At 53.7% G+C, this 15,057-nt stretch overlaps 1 protein-coding gene and 1 pseudogene across 7 annotated transcripts in view; both read right to left on the reverse strand.

Moving 5' to 3' along the window:
* Positions 1-15,057, reverse strand: part of TCF3 (transcription factor 3) — a 42,601-nt gene that overhangs the window by 2,091 nt on the left and 25,453 nt on the right. For 4 of the 7 annotated variants that reach the window (XR_002773138.1, XM_023512535.1, XM_023512534.1 and 1 more), the window contains exons 4-17: positions 14,970-15,043; positions 14,659-14,737; positions 11,977-12,044; positions 10,156-10,285; positions 8,771-8,820; positions 7,239-7,341; positions 6,987-7,162; positions 6,769-6,901; positions 6,324-6,382; positions 6,152-6,230; positions 5,134-5,207; positions 4,715-4,873; positions 4,512-4,635; positions 1,944-2,079 (exon numbers count right to left, since the gene is read on the reverse strand). Coding sequence is in view for 5 of the 7 variants with exons in the window: in XM_023512535.1 (XP_023368303.1) it covers positions 1,944-2,079; positions 4,512-4,635; positions 4,715-4,873; positions 5,134-5,207; positions 6,152-6,230; positions 6,324-6,382; positions 6,769-6,901; positions 6,987-7,162; positions 7,239-7,341; positions 8,771-8,820; positions 10,156-10,285; positions 11,977-12,044; positions 14,659-14,737; positions 14,970-15,043 (1,444 nt within the window). In the remaining 2 variants the exon portion in view is untranslated. Of the gene's footprint in view, positions 1-1,550; positions 1,787-1,943; positions 2,080-4,511; positions 4,636-4,714; positions 4,874-5,133; positions 5,208-6,151; positions 6,231-6,323; positions 6,383-6,768; positions 6,902-6,986; positions 7,163-7,238; positions 7,342-8,770; positions 8,821-10,155; positions 10,286-11,976; positions 12,045-14,658; positions 14,738-14,969; positions 15,044-15,057 lie in introns of all 7 variants that reach the window. The other 3 variants (XR_002773137.1, XM_023512532.1, XM_023512533.1) reach the window with 2 other exon arrangements.
* LOC111724977 lies at positions 3,105-3,204 on the reverse strand (annotated as a pseudogene).

The raw sequence follows: 15,057 nt of genomic DNA on the forward strand, positions 1-15,057 counted from the left end.
GGCCTCCCCAAAGCCCAGGACTAGGGAATGCAGGATTCTGAGTCCATAAGAGTAAGCTGGCTGGTCCCTGCGAGATCCCCATACTCTGATGATGAGGAGCCTCAGAAACATGTTTTCTCCTCATAGCAAACTCTGCTTCAAAGACTGAGCCCCCAGTGGGGCCCAGGTCACCACAAGTTCTTCCCACAGGTCTTGCCTCTAGAATGGAACACTCAGTCCCTAAGACGTTTAGCAATCCAGCTGTCATTGCCACTGGGTGTGAGCCCAGTGGCAGCCCTGATGCACTGAGCACCCACCCTGCACAAGGCATGATACTGGCACCCTTTCCATGCTGTGCAAATCCTAGTTCAGGCTCTTCTAGCTATATGACTTTAGACAAGTGACCTCACTCCCTGTACGTCATAGAAGCATGAATGCTAATCATAATTGGTACCCGCTGCTCTGGGTTGTGAAGATAAAACATGGGTGAAGACCTGGCCCAGTACTTGGTACCCTTCTGTTAACCTGTCCAGCTCCTTTGGGTGGGAGGAGCTGTCCTCATTCCATGTGCCTGCCCACCTTGCTCTTGGGGCCAGAGCGCATCTCTCCAGGTGGCAGTGGCTGCCTCTGGAGCCCAGGACAAGCGCACAGACCAAACTGACAGTAAGGATTGGAGGCTGGCATACTCCTTGAGTCTCTTTCTTTCCTCAAGTCCCAACAGGGCGATTTGGGGAAGGAAAGGCTGCAAGGGCACACAGCCCAGCCATTTTGGGCACTTGGGCAGCAAGTGCGAGGTGAGGGAGGGCCGCCAGGGGAGCAGCAAGATGCACGGGCCAGGATAGAGGGGAACAGAGCAAGGGGCAGAGAGGAGAGAGGCAGGCGTGGGGGACACAAGGCATGACACACACACCGCCGTGGAGATGCAGAAGCCTCAGAGCTGAGGGGACAGCGGGCAGGGTGGGCCGGGCTCTGGCTCCGGTCCAAGCAACAGTGCTGCAGGAGAGAAAGGATTAAGGGGGCCACACAGAAGAGGAAGTAGTTAAGGAATCAGCTGCCAGCAGGAGGGGAGGGCAGGAGTCAAGTAACACTGGAGGCAGGGGACATCTGTCTTTTATCTTTGGTCCTCACCCAGCCCTGGGAAATGGGTATGATTAACACCCACCGGCAGATGGGGAAACTGAGTCAGGGGGCGGAATGGGCTCAAGAAGCCTCTTGTGCTATCTGCTCAAGGTAAACAGTCCAGGGTAGAACGCACACCAGCTTGTGCCTCTGGGCTCTGAAGGGCGTGCTGGTCCCTGCAGCCCAGGCTCTGGCTTCCTGAGAAGGAAAGGCCAGGGTCGGGAGGGCCTTGGTATCTAGGTCATAGTTCAGAGCCAAAGGGCCCATGTCTGCAGGGCTGGGGTCCAGAGACAGTTCAGTCCGCCAAGGCAGAGAGGGACACGGATATGATGGTAGTCATAGGGAGAGGGCTGGCTGCAGGGAGGGTGGGGAGGTCGAGGACAGCAAGGGGCAGGAGCAGCGGGGAAGGGGTGGTGCTGCGGGGACGGCTGGTGGCCCGTGCCCCCACTGACCTCGCACTTGCTGCTCCAAGTTCAGGATGACTGACACGGCCTGGTGCAGGATGAGCAGTTTGGTCTGGGGCTTCTCACTGTTGAGGTGCAGCTGGCACATGCGCCCCAGCTCCTTAAAAGCCTCATTGATGTCGCGGACCCGCAGCCGTTCGCGGGCATTATTGGCCACTCGGCGCTCCTTCTCCCTCTCGGCCTTCTGCTCTGGGGGGAGAAGGTCGTCCTCGTCCTCGTCTGGGCTATGGGAGAGGGACGCCAGGAGGGGGCCAGAGGGAGACAGTGAGGTAGGGGACGGGTACGGACCCGCCGATGGCCTCCCAGCATGGATGCGGTATGCATGTGCCTGTGTGTGTGTCCTGCCAGGGTGGGTGAGAAGGGGCGAGGAGGAGCTGGCACCTGGTCCGGGTCCGGGGCGCCTTCAGCTCCTTCTTGTCCTCCTCTGAGTTGTCAGCCACTGAAGTGTTCTCTTCATCCTCCTTTTCCTCCCGCTTAATCTCGCCAGCACCTGCTGCTGCACCTGCATGTCCAAGCCCTGCAACAGATCTGTGGTCAGGGGCTGTGGCCAGGGTGGGGGCTGGCTTCCAAGGCTACCTGAAAAATCCCTCTTTGCCCCTCTCATGAAGTGCACGAGCTCTCCTGGGACAATCAGGTCTTCATTTGCCAAAAAAAGAAAAAAAGAAAGAAAGAAACAAAAAACAAACAAACAAAAAAAACCAAACAAACAAAAATAAAAACAAACCAAAACCAAAAACAAGACACAACCAGAACTGGATCCCTACCTCATGCCATACACAGGTACCAATTCCAGACAGATTAAGGACTGGAAGGTGAAAGGCAAAACGTTACAACCTTTAGAAGAAAGGATACAGAAATTCTGTTGCAACTCTGGGGTAGGGCAAGGAATGTTTTTCGGGTTTTTTTTTGTTTTTGTTTTTGCTTTTTTTGAGACTGGGTCTGTTACAAGGGACAGAGCAGTGTTGTCATCATAGCTCAATTCAGCCTCCAACTCCTGGGCTCAAGGGATCCTCCTCTTTCAGCCTCCTGAGGAGCTGGAACTACAGGCACACACTACCATGCCTGTTTAATTTTTCTATTTTTTTGTAGAGATGGGATCTTGTTATGGTATCCAGGCTGATCCTTTTTTTGAGACAGAGTCTCACTTTGTCACCTCCTGCTAGAGTGCGTCATAGCTCACAGCAACCTGAAACTCTTGGACTCAAGTGATTCTCTTGCCTCAGCCTCCCAAGTACTTGGGACTACAGGCACCCACCACAACGCTGGGCTATTTTTAGAGATGGTGTCTCACTCTGGCTCAGGTGGGTCTCAAACTGATGAGCTCAGGCAATCCGCCCACCTCTGATTACAGGTGTGAACATCCATGACTGGCCTTCTAGGCTGATCTTGAACTCCTAACTTCAAGTGATTCTCCCAACGAAGAGGCCTCCCAAAGTGCTGGAATTACAGGAGAGGCATGAGCCACCACACCAGAACTTTTTCTTACAATATTAAATAAGCTGTTTTCTTTTTGAAGGAAACAACTGATTAAATCATTTATTTAAAAATATGGAATGCACTGTGAATTTTAGCATCATCCTTGCACAGGTGTTTTGCTAATATTTGTATTATTCTAATTTTAGTCTATATGCTACTAAAACAAATGCTAAAGGAACTGCTTTCAAAAGAAAAACAGTAAATTCAACTGTATAAAAATTTGAGAATTTCTAATAACCGAAAGATAACACCAAGAAAGGTTGGGCATGGTGGGACACAACTGTAAACCCACATCTTTGGGAGGCTGAGGTGGGAGGATCACTTGAGACCAAGTGTTTGAGACCAGCCTGGGCAACATTGTGGGATCCTTTCTCTACAAAAAACCAAAAAACTCACTGAAGTCAGGGTCTCCCCCCAAGCATTGTAGACACTGGGGCTGGATGGTTCCCTGGGATGGGGCCATCCTAGGCACTGCAGGGTGCTGAGCAGTGTCCCTGCTTCCACCTACCCCATGCCAAAAGCACCCTCAGTGATAACCACAATGTCCCCGGAAATGGCCAATGTTTTCTTAGGGGCAGAACTGCCCAGGGTAAGACACTGGCCTAGGGGTGGTAAAAATCAAGAAAGTCAGGGGAATCCAAGGTACTACTGTTTTGGGAAACACACAGACATACCCCTCAGGGAAGTGCTGATTTGAAAAATCAAGCTGGTCTGGGGGTATGGGGGATGGGCCAGGACAGGGCCCATGATGATCCAACCTTCACATGGACAAGTCACTGATGTGCCAAGCAGTTAACAAACCCAGGAACTGTTCCATCTGTCCCCTTCCTTACTGGGCTTCCCAGCCTAGAAATTTAAGCACTGCCCTATCCCCTCCTCACTCTGCTCCAGTAAGACAGGCCTTCTTGCTGTGTCTTCAACAAGGCAGGTGTCTCCTGCCCCAGGACCTTTGAATGGGCTATGCCCCTGCTGGTCTACCTGAGGGCTTTTCTCTGTTTACTCCCTATCTCTTTCCCCAGTGCCAAGGATAGTACCTTGCACTAAGCTGATGCAATACTCAAGCCTCCTAGGTAATCTCAGCTGTCAAATTCAAGAACCAAGGGGCGGTGTTTTGGAAGGTGCCAACATAACCTACTCAGAGTCCAGGCCAGGCTCCACTCATCCCATCTTTCCTCCTAAAGGAGGTAGCTGTGTACTGTGACCTAGGAGCCCCCATGATAACTGCACCGGCCCCCCATTCCCACCTTCAGATTCTTTACCTGGGAAGGGGCTGAACTCCCCCCACCTACTTCAAACCCTGAAGGGTGCCACTGGGATCCAGTATCCTGTCCCAGGCCCTGCCCTGTAAGGGCCCCATTAGGGGTGCAAGGACAGGGTGACATGTGTTGCTGAGGATCCCACTCTGACTCCTACTGTGCTTTAGTCTCCCTAGCTAGAAGTAGGGACTTGGACAGGCCTAAGCTGAAGGCTTACCACTGTAGGAGTCAGGTGGCCGTGAGAGGTCAGGGAGTGCACTGGGCTGGCTGGGGAGTGCTGCATGGTTGTGCAGGAGGCTGGTGCTGCCTGTGAGGCCATCCTCTGTGTGGCTGCCTCCAACCTGTGCGTGCAGGTAACAGCATATCAAGGAGAGGTGGAGGGCCCCATCTGTCCCCACCCCAGGCTTATCCACGGCTCACCATACTGGTGTGCCGCCCACCCAGCGGCATGGGGCTGGAAAAGCCTGAGGCCAGTGCCCCATGGCTGGGCAGCAGTCCCTGCATGTCACCAGCTGTGCCCACAGCATGGCTTCGGAGCACATGGATTGCTTCATCCAGGTGATCTTCCATCTTGTTCTGCTTTGGAGAGCAGGAGTGGTGAGGGGTATGGCTGCCAGGATCCCCATACTACCCCTTGTGTCCCCTCTGACACGCAAGCAACAGGTGGCCCTATTTCCCCTTCCCCAGGAAACTGTCAGCCTAGCTTTGGTATTATTCCTGAGAAAGCAACTTTTTAAATGGTTTCTACTCCACGGAGACCAACTGTCCTAGTACATACTCTCCTGGTCCCAAGACCTAAATAGCTCTTTCACGGGCTGCAGGATGGCAGGATTGCTCACCAGGCCATGGAGACCCCCGTCGTAGCTGGGGGATAAGGCACCTGGGGCTCCCGCGCGGGCCCACTGTGACGTCCCTGAAAGAAATGGGAGGCATGTGAGGCAGGGATGGGCACAGCCAGACTCTGGCAGAACCCTGACTTTCGCAAACCCCACAGCCCTGCTAGGTTCCTTAGAAGGGAATTGTGAACAGCTTGTGCTGTCTGGGACAGCCACGTGGGGACACCCAACAAAGGCAACCAACTCCATGCTCAGTCTAGCCAGGCAGGGACACTGGGTTGCCCCGAGGGTGGGTCCCCACCCTCCAAGAGGAAGACAGCTCATGAGCACACAGCAGGTACCCCAAGGGGCATCTCTGCCCCATCCTGCCCCCTCCCTAAGCTCCAGCAGCAGGCAGGACAGTTGTTAGCTCCAGGCAGGGGGTACTGAACAGAACAAGGTGAAATCAGAATCCCTGAGGCTGCCTTGGGGACAGAAGAGAGGATTCAGGGACCACATAGCCCAAGAACCTCTGACTCTTACTGCTCCTCATCCCCAGAGCTGAGGCCCTGGCATGTCCTTGCAAGGGATAGGATGTGACCCTCTTGCCAAAGCCAGGCACAGGGTACACAGCTCCCATCTAATAAATACCCATCAGTAAGCAAATTATAACATGCACAGGATCTGGAGTGCAGTTGGGGATGTGGCTCTGTTACTCTCACTCTTGCCCTTAACTCCTGGTCTATGCCCGAGATATGACCCACCCCACCCACATGCCACCGTCCAGCCCCTTACACTGCCTGGCCTGTGCTATGGCTGCCTGGCATGGAGGGCATCTCCTCCAGGGAGCCTTCGTGGATTGCCCATGGGGGCATGTGCTCATGGAGAGAATTTCCATCCCATAGTCTAGATCTGTGATGTAAGATGCTGCAGGCCCCATGGGGCTCCACATTCCCTGCCCCATTTGGCTGCCAGCCCAAGCAGGGCTGCAACACTAAATGCAACCCTCCACGGGCTCCCACATCCCTCTCCCCTCACAGACCTGCCAGACCCTGTGGGGAACCCACGGGGGTAGAGGGGCTAGATGAGAAGTTATTGCTTGAGTGATCTGGGGAGTAGATCTGAAATGGGGACAAGAGAGAGATGGGCAGTCAGAGACCGGCCACTAGGTCACTGGCCCTGCCACCCACGCCCCCCACTACCCCGAGCCTCACCGAGGCCAGTGCCTTCCCAAGGGCGTCCCCAGAACTGCTGGCTATGGTCCCTCGGGTGCCTGTGGGAGAGAGGTGAGGCCCAACCTTGTGGCTGCTACCCCCAGATGCAGCCTGGCTTGAATGCCCTGGCTGATAAGGAGCTCTCTCCTGTGCCCAGCTCCTCTGCAGACATACCACTTCAAAGGCTCCTTGCCCTGACTTGAGTCTGATTTCTGCCTGACACCCTCACACCTACTGCTGCAGGGCTGAGGCTCTGGGGATAGGCAGCGGCAGGACCCTGGGTACATGAGGCCTTTCTGAGTCTTGACTCCCCTAGGTGTAATGTGGGAAACCCAGTCTTTTGAGAGCTATTTTCAAACCTCTCACACCCGGTGGGCAAGGTGGGCCCACTGGAGGGCAGATGACACTAGTGACAATAACGGCTCCCTCAGGAAAGCGGCCGTACCCATTAGGCTGTCAGTCCCGCTGACGGGTGGTGTGTGGCTGGAGACACTGCCGTACGTGGCTCCAGAGGTTGAGGAGAAGGTGGACACGGCTGGAAGCCCACCATTCACCTCTGCCCCATGCAGTTGGTAACCCTGGGGGACAGGTGAGAGGAGAGTTGGTCACAGACAAGTGCTGTCCCTACACTGCCTGCCCCACCCTGCCCGCCCTTGGTCCTACCATGCGCTCATGTTGGTGCAGGCCACCAAATGTGCCGCCATTACTGCCACTGCTGCCCACGGAGCTGCTGCTGCCTGCAGGGAGGGGCAGGGGGGAAGAGCCCCCGCCTAGCATGGGCCCAAAGCCTGCCTGGCCCATAGAGCTCCAGAGCTCAGCGGAGGGGTGTAGGTTGCCGTCTGCAGAGAGGGGAATGGTGAGGCAAGGTCGGGGGATCCCAGGTCCTGCCCTGTTGCAGGGTGAGCCCCCATGCACCTGCCATGTAGAAGGGGGCAGGATAGGCGCTGCTGGGGGTCTTCACAGATGGGTAGGTGGCGGCGTCCCTGCCATAGTCGTCACCTGAGCTGGGTGGGTATACCTGCAGGCAGGAGGCGTGGTCAGACGAGAGAGACCTGGCAGAGGGAATCCATCAGCCCCAGCCTCAGCTCCTCCTGGACTTAATCTACCCACCACCCCACTTTCCCATCCTACTTTACATCCTTCCCTCTAAAACCTTCCTTTGCTTTGGGTGAACCCATCCCCCCACTGTTCAAAGGGATTTTGCAGTGTCTTGTCTTTCTTTCTCCCTTTCCAGCCCAACCCCTCTTCCCACCATTTTGCCTCCCACCAGTTCTGGCCTTATTTGCCTAAAACCTTCAAAACTGGACCCTGCCCAGAATGCCTCTTCCCTCCTTAATCCAGCAAATTCCTACTGATCCATCAAGCCCCAGCTGTGGTACTCCTAGCCCTTCCTCTGGCCCCAGCCCAGATCACATGAGACCCTAGGGCCTCAGAATTAAGACTTTGGAGTGATATTCCTGGCTGCCCCTAGGGGCAATAGCAAAAGGATTTTGTGAGTGGCACCAACTCTGATGAGCCGGTGCTGCCTATAACTATGTGGTTAGAAAGCACTGGGACCACTAGTAATGCCTGTCCTCCCCCATCACTGAGGTGGAGAGAGACGCTGGGTGGATCAGGTAGGTTGGGGAGGCTCTTAGCTCTGATGCTGTAGGAACCTGGGGCGAGGGATCTTGGGAGGGGGGCCTGGAGAAGAAGGGAAGGGATGAACATTGTCACATGTGGAGGCTTAAAATTGCCCAAGCCTGGCTGTACCTGCCTGGGACATCAACCCAAATAATAGCAAACCCAGGCCTGCTGTGAGCTTGGCCAGCCTAAGAGGTGAGGGGGTTTTAGCCTGCCTGTGGGGGCCCTGGGGCTGCTGGAGGCCAGGCCAGGAGCCAGGCATAAGGTGGTGGCAATTGAGCCAGGGAATTAAACAAACTGCCTTTTCTTCCAGAGTGACTGAAGGGCAGGAAGGAGGCGCCGTAAGCTGCTTATGGGCCACCACCAGCTGTTGGGCCTGGCACCCTGCCAACCACTAGGCAGCAGGGTGGGGACATAGGCAGCTTGAAATGGGCAGGTGGGGAGGTGAGCCCTGGGTGTCCCTAGTGGGACAGGGTGGGGGCCTTACCTGCCCTTGGCTCCATTTTCACCCTTACTCAGGAAGAGGCCTTAGCCATAGGACCTATCTTTCTCTCAGAGCAAGAAAGAGTCAGGTCAGACCTAAGGAAGAACTTCCCTGACTGTCCCTTGGAGACAGCCTCTGGGGCCTTGGGGAAATTTTTTGCTCAGAACCAAGGAAGGGCCACGCCCACAGGTGGCTGGTCCCATAGTCCCAAGGCAAAGGCATGGCCCAGTGACCCCTCTGGCATGCTATGGCCTCCAGTGGGGTAGGCCCCTAAGCCTCAGTGTCATGAAAGCACCTGGCCTGTGCAGTGACTCCCCCCCGCCTTTATCCCACAACTCACCGAGGATGGAAGACCAGGCGGGACCTTCCGGACCTTCTTGGGCTGCGTGTCTGCCAGGAGCAAGAATAAGAAGCAATGCTGTCCAGCACCCTGGATATGCCCGTCCCTGCTGCTCTGGACAAGTGACCCTTACATCTCCCATCTGATGAAATTGTTAAAAAGCTCATCTACATGGGTCCAAAGATGCAAAGAGCATTTTACCCCTTGCATGGAGTGGGAAATGAACAGTTAACAGTATTTGTGACAAGTCTCTTTTCAGAAGCCCCTCAGCCATCCCTTCTTTCCAGGACAAGCCCACCTGCTACAGTCAGTCCACATTATTGTGAAATCTATATCTGCAAATTTGCCTACTCAATAAAGTAACCAACCCTGAAATCCACCCCAGAGGCACTTTCTCGATCATGGGCAGAGTGGGAGAAAATCTGAATCTCCTATGTACATGTCCCCAGGTGAGGCTGAACATGGAACAGCTGTCTTCTTGCTTCACTTACACTCTAAGTATGGCCCTTTTCTCAGTGAACTCAGAGCCACCACTTTTCACATTTTTGTGCTTTTTGCTGGTGACATGATCATTTAAAGAATGACCCCAAGACTGGGCATGGTGGTTTATACCTATAATCCTAGCACTTTGAGAGGTAGAGACAGCCGGAGCTCAGAAGTTCAAGACCACCTGAGCAAGACTGAGACCTCATCTCTACTAAAAATAGAAATTAGGTAGATGTGGTGACACCTGCCTTAGTCTCAGCTACTTGGGAGGCTGAGGCAAGAGGACTGCACGAACCTAGGAGTTTGAGGTTGCGGTGAGCCATGATGCCATGGCACTCTACCCAGGATGAGAGAGTAAGACGCTATCTTAAAAAAAAAAAAAAAAAAAAAGACTCCAGTATAGTGCTTAGCAGTCGATTTGTCCCAGGGCCGCAGTCCAGCCCTCCAATGGTCTGAGGGCAGGGGGGTGGGTGGAGACATAAAGACCCACATTAGAGAAACCTCTCCAGTGACAATGCCGCTGGCATTGATGAGCTCAGTGTGCAGTAGTGAACAATACGTGTTCCCTAAGGTTTGCTTACAAAGATACACACAGGCCTATAAGTAGGCACCCTCTAGCTGGCCAAAGTGTGGGGACCGAAGGTTAGCAGAAGCCTGAACTTAGGTTTCCCTGAGGAGGAATGACAGACACAGACTGATTCAGAGTCTGTGCAACTTATTGAACCAGAATTACCTTGAATAATGAGAACCGATTGTGTTTGTATCCCTCTTGGTTTATTGACAGTCCCGGTGTCCAGCCAGGACTGGAGGGTGAAGAGTAGGACCTCTATGCCCCCTTAGCTAATGGAAGGACACACCACTTCCCTCCTGAAGCCTCCCTCTGGCCAGTCACCACTCACCCAGGCCACCGTCTGCAGCTCTCCGTCGGGGATTGCCGGGGTAGGAGAAGAACTGGGAGCTGCTCTTGAGGCCTGATGGGGACAGCGGCCCAGGGCTGCTGAGGGACAGCTCGCCTGGCAGGAAGCCAGCCTGGAGGAGGGTTGGCAGTCAGGAGTTGCCTGGCTAGGTGCCCAGCCCAATCCCAGTTAAAAGGACAGACCCTTTTAGACCTATCCGAGGGGAGACCCTGACCCTTGGAGCATGGGTGGGGAGGTGGTGTCCCCTCTGCCTGCTTGCCATATTTCTTTCCTGACACTTACTGGACTTCTCTGACTTAGACTGTGGATTGCAAGCCACACTCTCACGTCCATAAAGACAAAAGATGGAGAAAGGAAAACATTGCTAACAAATCAGAAGCTGCATCTGAACAAGACACCTATGTATCCTGGTGTCAATGGAACCTGCTTGTTCTACTTGGTATGTGCCTTTTTTTGTTAAAACTGAAGGAATGGGGCAGCGCTTATGGCTCAAAGGAGTAGGGCGCCGGCCCCCATATGCCGGAGACGGCAGGTTCAAACCCAGCCCCAGCCAAAAACTGCAAAAAAACCCCCCCAAAAAACCCTGAAGAAATGATGTTATGTCGCACATGCTGGTTTGACATGGGGCCACCCTGAGTCTGATGTCTGGTCTGTATGGTCTGTTCTTTGCCACTCGGTTCCTCCCCACAGTGGACATCTATAAAAGGGTCACATTGTCCCTTATCTTGGCTCATAGGAAAGTGGTTTCTACTCTCAGCTCAGGGCCTAGTACCCAGCTGGAGTTAAATAGCTGGTTCAGGCACAGCAAATGCACAGATGGGATGGCACCCTGAGATCCAGGAGTCACAGGAGGCCACGCTGGACCACTGTGGCTAGTCATCCCCCACTCCCAATCTGAGGCTTCTTTTTTTCTTTCTTTTTTTTGAGACAAGAATCTTAACTTTGTCACCCTCGGTAGAATGCCGTGGGGTCACAGCTCACGGCAACCTCCAGCTCTTGGGCTTAGGCAATTCTCTTGCCTCAGCCTCCAGAGTAGCTAGGACTACAGGCGCCTGCCACAACGCCCGGTTGTATTTTTGTTGCAGTTTTGGCTGGGGCCGGGTTTGAACCCGCCATCCTTGGTATATGGGGCCGGTGCTTGATTCACTGAGCCACAGGTACTACCCCAAACCCAGGCCTCTTAACTGGGACCAGTGAGGGTGAGAATTTCAACTGGACTGGGGCCCCTTGGGTTGGCTCCCTGGGTGGTCCACACCTGCAAAGGCGGCAATATTACCTCAGTTTCCCTGTCTGCCATGAAGGGGCGGGTGGGTGGGCGTGTCAGCCTTCTTGGCCTGGACTCCAGGGCAGGGGAGTTGTTGTGAGGTCAGGGGTCATGGCCTTCCTGGGTTTACCTGCTTTTCCCTTCTTCCCTATCTACACCAGACTAGCCCAGCCTGGCCTAAGGCCCAAACTATTTTAGCTACAACCAGGGAGTGGACAGAACTTGGAGGGGCCATGAAAGCTTCCACAGGTCAGAGGATAATTATTAATAATTAATTATCATTAATTAATAATCGTTCCAATTTATATTCGATTAACATTAACTATCATTAATCAATTAATTATCATTCCAATTAATTTATTATTCATTTAAAATTAAGACACACCAAAAAATAAAGGGTGGGAAAAGGATGGGGAGTAGAGCCACACACACCTCACACCAAGTTGCACTAAGTCACTGACCACCTGCATCTGCCACTCCATCCCTATCTGGGAAACAGCGGAACTCAACCCCACACATAAGCCATCCATGCCTCTCACCTGAGTCAAGCTGCCAACACCTGGGTCTCTCCCAAAGGGAGTATACGTGCTCCGGTCGTTGCCCTTACCTGGAGGGGAGGAAGGAAGGTCACTCAGAGCTGACTCCTGAGGGACTGGTAGGCTTGACGCAGTACCAGCACCTGGTTGCACGCAGCAGACACTCAGTTAAGTGTATACAATTGAGAGAAATAGGACAATTGTTCTGTCAACCAGCAAAGGAAGCTTGGAAACAAAAAGGGGTCCCAGCAGGTCTTACGTGGACTCAAAACACACATGCTGCAGCACCACGTTGCCTACCTGGAAGGAGGGGCTGCTGAGCTCTGGGTGGCCTCAGCTTTCTGTTGTCTGTGCCTGAACCTCAACAGGGTCCTACCCTTCCTGAGTCTTAGTTACTTCTGTTCAAGTTCAGGAGCTGCTGACACCCAGAGGGTGTTTGGCTCAAATGAAGTATCTATCTGTCCCAGGGGACAGACCTGGAAGAGGCGCCCGTGACCTGTGTACATGGTGTCTACCAGGCTCAGTGACCAGGTCCCAGGACTCCCTAAGCTTCCATGGCACAGGTTCACAAAGGGGCATGTGTCCCACATGCCAACAAGAAGCATCACCCCCGCGATGGTTCGAACTATTAGTGACAATGGGTGGTCAGGATCTGGGGCTCCAGAGGGGCATAGCTTGCCTGAGAGAACCACCTGTAGGGACAGACTCCTGCAGCTACAAGGATACCTGGATGTAGCCTTGCCTGAAGGGATCCCTGGATGAACGGGCACTTGAGCTATTTAAGTCCCCTTTCAGATTAAAACTGGGTGTTTAAGTTGACTAAACGGCGAGGAGTCAGAATGCTCAACTAATTTGAGTTATTTTCAAACCAGGAAAAAAAAATTTCCTGATTTATTCTAAAAGTATGATTTCACCCAGATTTTAGAGTAAGTACTCCTGGAGTCTGATGCTTTTTCCCTTTCCATATTCTCATCATGTTGACCTGAAGGAGGACAGATCACATTCATGGTCCCACAGGCCATGTCTAGCATCTAGCAAGAGCAGCTACTGGTCCTGTTCCACAGGTGAGAAAAATGAGCCCAAGGATCCACAGGTGCCTGAGCCATAGGGAGACTGACATTGCTCCAACCTCCTATTGGTGGTGGGGACCCCTGACTGCCTTCTCCCAACTCCCTGGCCACATCCCAGGTGTGTGAGGGGCCAGGAAGGGACACAACAAAGCTCTTGGCACTGCTGGACAGGCCAGGCCATGGAACTGCCCAAGTCAGCCCCACTTACCCTCAGACCAGCAGGGAGTACAGTGAAGAAGCCAGAAGAAGGAACAGCCAGAGGGGAACCCAGTGTCCCTGCAGGTGCAGGGGCCACCCCAGGCTATAAGGCAGGGGTGGGCCTCACCTTCCTCATCTGGGAAATGGGCATAAAACTCCCATCAAACAAGATGGGTGTTGAGACTTATCTTCCCCTCCTTTTTTCATGCAATTAGCTTCCCACTCACCTCCAACCTACCATGTACCAAATCCCAGCATGGGCAAAGTGATACATGACCGCCCTATGGGGCCTGAGCCAGGAGCTTCCCCTTAGGTCCAGTGTAAAAGCCAAGGCACGCAAAGTCTTCCAGCCTGTTTCCCCATGAGCCAATAATGCCTTGGGCCATATACAGTTCACGCCTGCACAGAATACCTAAACCCAGTACCACAGCTGAGGTGCCCACAGCAGGCACCCCCACCACAGTGTGCTCTTGTCTCATGAGTGCTAACAGAAACACTGTGGCTAACTGCCCTGCTGCCTGGAACCTGGAGACAACAGAGGGAACTCATGTGCAGAGCTGCTGAGGAATGACATTATAATCTCCATGTTTTGTAGCCAAGGTGCCAAGGTAGGGGGCTGCCCCGGACTGTCTCTAAGTAGTGTGCCCCAAGCACCAGATTCCCTCAGAAAGAGGGTGTGTGTGCGAATGCAGAGGGAAGTCTGTGGAGGTCACCAGGCAGGAGGGAGGGCAAATAGTCAAAGCCTAATGGTTCTTGGAAGATGGAGCCCATGCCAGCTCCTGACCAGCCACAGCCCTCTGGACAGGTCGCTTTTCTCAAGTTTGCTAGTCTGCAGGATGAGCTGGGATAGTAACAAAACAGGCAACAATGGCCCCTTGCACATAGCAGGGCCCAGCCAGCTGTATACATCCCTACCACCTCCCATGGGGAAGTCTCTGGGAGAGTCCTTGTCCCACAGGGAGAAACCAAGGATTGAAAGGTGATAGCGCTTGCCCAGAGTCAACAGTGGAGCGGATGTGTTCCAGGCCTGTCTAAGCCCTGATTTTCTCAGTTACAATGAAGGGAGCTATGGAAGGGCATATGAGGGCTCTGACCATCTCCTGCCAGGGCCCCTTCCTGAGCTTCCAGGGCTTTTAAGTCTACTTCTCCTCAGGTACCTGAAGCCCCACAGCACCCCAGGTGGCTCTGGAATTGCCCTCCTGCCCTCAAACCCCGGGAAGAGACACTGAGTCACGGAGTGCCACATGGGGGGAACCTGGGCAATGCCCACTTGCACCCAGCTCTAGGGATGGACAGAGGCTGCAGCCATCAGTGCTCTCTGGGTGAGCCTTGGCTTTTACATTAGCATTTGTAGAACACCACTCATGCTTGTGTGCACTATAGAGGGATCAGGGACAGCACCACACTGGGCCCTCACCTCCAAGCCCGGGTCCCAGGAATGTAGATGAAGATAGGCTGCTATGGGACTCGCTGAAGTGGGTGCCTTCACTGTAGGTCTAAAAGAGATGGTAAAGGGAAGGGATGAGAGGTGGTGGGGGATCCAGGAGCCCAGGTCCACCCCCAAGTTATAGTTGCTTCCAAGTGCCAGCTTAGGACTTGAACCCTTATCTCTGAGTCCAAATCCCCTGGAAAGCTGGCTGGCATCTGATTTTCTCTTCTTCTTTGTCTCATCTTCCCTATATGCCCACACTTCAGGAAAAGGAAACTCAGCTACTAGTGCCTCCTTACCCGGCTGGGGTCGAAGGAAGAACTGTTCTGGTCGCTGGTGCCCCAGGAGCCGGAACTGGGCCGGTCCTCAAGACCTGTAGGGCAGGAA

Source organism: Otolemur garnettii, unplaced genomic scaffold (assembly GCF_000181295.1).
Source record: "Otolemur garnettii isolate 467f Iridium unplaced genomic scaffold, OtoGar3 scaffold00029, whole genome shotgun sequence".
Classification (NCBI taxonomy): domain Eukaryota; kingdom Metazoa; phylum Chordata; class Mammalia; order Primates; family Galagidae; genus Otolemur; species Otolemur garnettii.